The sequence below is a fragment of the Saimiri boliviensis genome, chromosome X (assembly GCF_048565385.1).
Source record: "Saimiri boliviensis isolate mSaiBol1 chromosome X, mSaiBol1.pri, whole genome shotgun sequence".
NCBI lineage: Eukaryota > Metazoa > Chordata > Mammalia > Primates > Cebidae > Saimiri > Saimiri boliviensis.
In genome coordinates this window covers 131173800-131179450 of record NC_133470.1, presented here as the reverse complement: position 1 = coordinate 131179450, position 5651 = coordinate 131173800, and the positions used below count along the sequence as shown (strand labels likewise).

At 43.9% G+C, this 5651-nt stretch overlaps 1 protein-coding gene across 1 annotated transcript; it reads left to right on the top strand.

The window, feature by feature from the left end:
* The first annotated feature begins 251 nt into the window (after window positions 1-251).
* On the top strand, window positions 252-5167 carry TCP11X1 (t-complex 11 family, X-linked 1). The gene is made up of 7 exons (XM_039463970.2): window positions 252-391; window positions 1092-1312; window positions 2075-2211; window positions 2460-2680; window positions 2779-2960; window positions 3723-3886; window positions 4737-5167. Exons 2-7 carry the CDS (start codon window positions 1233-1235, stop codon window positions 4967-4969), a joined length of 1017 nt encoding a protein of 338 aa, XP_039319904.1. The 5' UTR covers window positions 252-391; window positions 1092-1232; the 3' UTR covers window positions 4970-5167.
* Window positions 5168-5651: the final 484 nt, after the last annotated feature.

Sequence of the window (5651 nt, the reverse complement as noted above, 5' to 3'; positions counted from 1 at the left end):
TCAACAAGAAGAGAAAACTTCAGGCCAATATCCATGATGAACATAGATGCAAAAATCTTCAATGAAATACTGGCAAGCCGATTGTAACAGCACATCAAAATGCTTATCCACCAAGATCAAGTAGGGTTCATCCCAGGGATGCAAGGCTGGTTCAACATATGCAAGTCTGTAAACGTGGTCTTTCACAATTTTAAATGCTGTTTGGGAGATTATGATCCTGTATCAATTCTCTAGGTAAAGAGAAATCTGCTCATTTAACCCTTCTTACAGTGTGGAAGGCAGGTTCGCAGAGGCAACGTGCAATGCTTTTTGGAACCATCTGAAAGAACAGCTATTGAGTACTCCTCCTGACTTTACCTGTGCTCTTAGATTTCTAAAAGAAATTAAGGAGGTGAGTAGCCAACCTCCCATTCGTGGATGGGAAGTTCCTGGGCATCTCAAAACCTTGGATTGTCAATGGCTGTTAATATCTTAAGTAGCATACTTTTTAATGTGGCCTACTACTTAAACAGATAGGATGGGGCAGCTTCCATTTTATTTGTATAAGATGAAACAATTGAGCGATTACTGTAACAATATATAATTCAATTAAACAAATTCTTACTGAAACCCCACTACGGTCTATGTGTTTCAGAAACACAAAGATGAGTAGGAAAGCCCTTGTCCACAAAGAACTTACATTTTTGAGTCAAAAGGCAATTTCAGTTTTATCCTCACACTATGGAGTAAAAGAATCTAAAAATGTCCTTATCTTTTATTAAGAATACCTCATCTCCTTGTGGTGGTGTGTATTTCACATTTCTTGTATCCCACACATTGAAAGTCACATTCTTGTTTTTATTTATATTTTTTAACCTCATTCTACCTAAAAAATAATAATGACTACTACTATAACTGATCCCGATGAAACCTTGAATGGTAACTGTCTTCTAAACAGAAAGAAATAATACTCTCTAGGAAACCTAGAGACTCAGTTTTCTGACCCCCAGAAGACATAATCCGGAATGGCTTTGGCCTAAGAGCCTAGTTCATTGGAGAAAGTTTGGGGTTCTAAACAGAACTTGGCTCCTTTGATTTCCTTTGTTGGGCAGATCTTGCTGTCACTGCTATTACCACGGCAGAACCGCCTAAGAAACGAGATAGAAGAAGCTCTGGACACAGATCTTCTCAAGCAGGAAGCAGAACATGGGGCCCTGGATGTCCCTCGTCTTTCTAACTACATTCTCAATTTGATGGCCCTGCTATGTGCACCAGTTCGAGATGAAGCGGTACAGAAACTAGAGACCATAGCAGATCCAGTGCAGTTACTGCGGTGAGAGTCTAGATGTGCTGTCCCCCAAATCTGCCTTAGACACTGTGCTAGAGAACTCTGAGCCAGATACTGTGATATAGTCCCCGTCTTATCTGGCTCTTGTGTACTGACGACTTGACTGGCACCTTTTCTCCTTACTGGATTATTGGCTTTTATTTTCTAAGGATAGCCTCTCGGGGTTCCTTTGATGATCTTTGGATCAGTTGGGCCTCCTTTATGTCATGATATTGTTAAGACATTAAGGTACGGTAATTCTTTCTCCTATAGATTGCAAATTGCCTTTTCCCCAATGTTCTTCTGTTCATCCCAACTGAAACCCTGTGAGGGGACAGGACAGAGGATTATCCGTGTTTCACAGCTAGAAGAACCAGGACCTGCAAAAGTAAAATGATCTGCTGAATGCGTTAGAAATTCAGTCAACCACATCCCAACTATCCACATAATAATTGTTAACGCCTTGGTCATTTCCTTCCACTGACTACCCTTTTTTCAAGGTGACAGAATGACCGCAGGGAAAAGATCTCTAAGCCGGTAGTTAAAGTGTCAGGAGGTATAAGTGTCCTTAGTTTTGCCATCAACTCACTCTATGGCCTTGGGTCACTAGCCACAGTACCATCATTCATAAGTTGAAGTAGGACTGTTTGTTTTTGAGGCTTCTTCTAACTCTCAAATACTCTGCTTTTATGGCTCCTTGCTTGGATTCCACCCTTTCACACTAGATTTCCTTTAGTAGTGTAAATGTTCTGTTTCTCCCTATGGCAGGGGCATCTTCCGTGTTCTGGGCCTAATGAAAATGGACATGGCAAACTATACCATCAAGAGTTTTCAACCCTACCTGCAGGAGCATTCCATCCAGTATGAACAAGCTAAATTCCAGGAACTCCTTGATAAGCAGCCCAGTATGTTTAAAATCTAAGGGCAGGAGAGGGGAGATTTGACCTTGGGTCTGCCTTCCTATAGCAGTAGAGACTACTTTCTATTTTTTGAATGGAATGTTTCTTCCTCGGACAAGGGGTAGGGAGATGGAGTGTTTCTCTAAGACGGAAAGACCTACAAAAACACGTCTTTATTGACCAAGAGTATGTCTCAAAGCCTTTGTCTTTAAGCCTTGGGATTTTTAAGATGCAAATTCCCTTCTCTGTCTTAGGTCTCCTCAATTATACCACAAAATGGCTAACCAAAGCAGCCACAGACATCTCTACACTATGTCCGAGTTCTCCTGACTCACCTGGCTCCTCCTGCAGCATGGCGTGTTCACTTCCAAACCGGGCAGCTTACAACTCCGAGCCGCCCAGTCCAACAATGGTGCTATACCAAGGCTACCTCAACCTCCTCTGCTGGGATCCTGAAAAAGAAGAATTTCCTGAGGTAGGGATATGTGTTGGGGCATTGCCTTATTCTATTGTATTCGGTGCCTGCATTTGAACCCTCCTCTTCTGATGGGCTGTCCTTCGCTCCCACACCAGACTCTGCTGATGGACAGGATCCGGCTCCAGGAAATGGCGTTCCACTTGCACCAGTTAACCATTCTGGACTCAGTCTTGCTAGTGGCCAGAAGTTTCTCTGGTGAAGTTTTATTCAGCTCACCTGAATTTGTGGATAGACTGAAATGCATCACCAAGGCCCTGACTGAGGAATTTATCTCCAGGTAAGATTCACAGATCTCTGTTAAAGAGGAAAACGTGTGGTATTTGGGACATAGGCAGGTAATGTTAATAGTTAATATTATTATTGCTTATTCTTCATCACAAACCACACAAAGGCCCTTGGGAACCATCTCCAAGGATTTTGGTGTCTTTGATAAGTTGTACTGAGGTTTGGGATACAAAAATAAAACTTATTTTTCCAGAGGGGAGTGTGGAAGCCAGTTTGCCACAGATATTCCTTATGTGCTAGCTATAAGTGAGTCATTATATCCTTGATTGAATGACAGTGGATTTGTGCTATGTGTATCCAGAAGTTGGTCAGTGATATTGACCATTCACTGCATGTAGGGGCAGGGATACTGTAACAAGGTACAAGGAGGAGCTGGCAGTCAAGGCATCTCAATATCTTTGCAGTCTAATCGGTGGAGTAGGAGAAAAACCATGAAAAATACCCAATAGGATCTTAAAACAATATTTAAATAAAGCTGATGGGAGTGGAGAATGCTGAGTGGATCCAAGGATGGCACTGAACCCTTGCCCAATATACTTTGTTTTCTTTGAAGTGGCCTATGGTACTGTATGCTTGGATCAGGTGGTACTTTGCGGGTAACAATGAGTATATTTCACTTGCCCAGTGGCTGATGCTGTCTTCTGGTGGCAGAGAGCTGGAATTCTTCCTCGGATAGGTCTGGCTTCTGTTATGAGTCTCTCTGGGCTTTGCCCCTCTGCCAGGCCCACTCTGCCTTCTATCCTTCATTATCTAGGCCCGAAGAGGCTATGCTGAGTGTGAGTGAACAGGTGTCTCAGGAAATCCATCAAGGCCTCAAGGACGTGGGCCTCACTACTCTGAGCAGTGAAAATACAGCATCTCTTCTAGGCCAGCTCCAGGACATCGCCAAGAAAGAGAACTGCATTCGTAGCATCGTTGGTAAGAATCCCCATGGTCACGGTACAGAAAAGTGGCAAGAATGTGGGGGGTGGGCAGGGAGACCTTACCCTGAAAGTGAGTTACCTACCCATTTAAAAATGAAAAGGCATGATCATTTGGAAAGTTTTTTAGCTTTAGTTTCCTCGTCTATAATGTGCACGATTCTAATAGATCTTTTTCAGTTTGAAGACTGCGTATGTGGTTTGAAGGTGGCTCTGCACCCAAAATCTGTGACTCACAGGGGTGGGATGCTGTTACACAACCCCCACGGAGTCATTCCTGGTCATTTTCTAACTGTCAGCCAAGATACATGGAGAAGCCCTTTCTCTGTCCTATGCTTTAAGCTACCGCATGGGCCCCTACTCCTCTCCATGGAAGCGATGCTGAGTTAGGCTGTAGGACATGTTCCATGCTGGAATGGAAGCAGTGAATTTGGCCACCTGCTTTGAAGTTTAGCATCTGATCATAGTCTGGATTGGGTGTATGGGCCTAAACTTGGTGCACTGGCTGCAACATGTGTTGTTACTTTCAGGTACTGGGCCTGCGGTCTTCTCGTCAAGTTAAACGTGCACTCGGATCCCGTGTACAGCTATATAAAGTAATATTACAAACCACCAGAAATTTACTAGCTCAGCATCTTTTGATCACACACTGCCCTTTGGGAGCCTGATGGCATTCCCTTCCCCCAGACAAACAAAAATCTCATGTATATGGTTTACCCAAGTGAGCGAAGAGGTCAGTGAATAACTCGGTTAACATAAAACTTTGGGGAGCAGATAGTGCAAAGGCATTGTGAATTTCTTCTGAACCTTCTTTGTTCCTCTTTTCACTGTTTTCCCCCTGTTCACAGATCAGCGGATCCGTTTGTTTCTCAAATTCTGTTTGCTGCATGGCATGAAGGAGTCTCTGCTACACTTTCCTAGAGGCCTCATTCTCATTGAAAGAGAGTTGGCAGAACTGGGCTGGAAGTTTGTCAGTCTGATGCACCATAATCAGCAGGTATTTAGCCGATACTATGCTGAGATTCTAAAAAACATCATCCCTCCAGCTCAAGCACAAGAAACAGATGTGGAGCCTATCTGATAGTGCTGGACCCCAGCCATGGCAAAGGGGACCCGGGAGAGAGAGGTCAGCATGTTTCTGCAATGACATCACCCGCAGCTAGTGAAACAATCAGCCCTCTTCCTCGTTACAGCCAGGGCACTGGGATGCAGGAGTCAAGCATACAAACACCATCTGGCCCAATCCCCTTGACTAATAAACTTCCGAGCTGCAAGTAAATTTCAGTTCCTACTGTGCTCTAGCTGAAGCCTGGTTTTGCACCCCCATCCCCTAACTAGCTGAGTGAGAATCCAGTGGGCCCTCTTCTTTCCCTTCGCCGGCTGATCATTCTTCGGTATTCTGGCCTGAGCCAGAATCAGGGCATCAGGTACTGATAAGGCAAAAACCTGGGACTGTATACAATAATGCCCCCTGCCTCCAAAAAAAAAAAAAAAAAAAAAAAAAAAAAAAAAAAAAAGGAAAGGAGCTAAAAGACCAAAGAGTGACCTGGACAAGTCCAGCTTGATAAGCAGATGAACTGATTGGGACTTACGTATAGGGCATTCCTGGGTGGCAGCAGGACAGCTCTGGGGATCTGCACTGCCACTCATCTGCAAGCAGCTTTTAAGCTAATTTTCTGGCTCTTTGCCTTCCATATGCAATGAGACTCTTTTTCTTGGTATGTTTCCCGGTACCCTCCGGGATGCTTTGGTGTTCAAAGGCA

What these genes read in the sequence shown, in the direction of transcription:
- TCP11X1 (XM_039463970.2), top strand. Translation starts at nt 1,233, where the DNA reads ATGGCCCTGCTATGTGCACCAGTTCGAGATGAAGCGGTACAGAAACTA. An exon ending in ACTGAGGAATTTATCTCCAG is followed by an intron (nt 2,961 to 3,722) that starts GTAAGATTCACA and finishes TTCATTATCTAG; the next exon opens with GCCCGAAGAGGCTATGCTGA. An exon ending in CTGCATTCGTAGCATCGTTG is followed by an intron (nt 3,887 to 4,736) that starts GTAAGAATCCCC and finishes CCCTGTTCACAG; the next exon opens with ATCAGCGGATCCGTTTGTTT.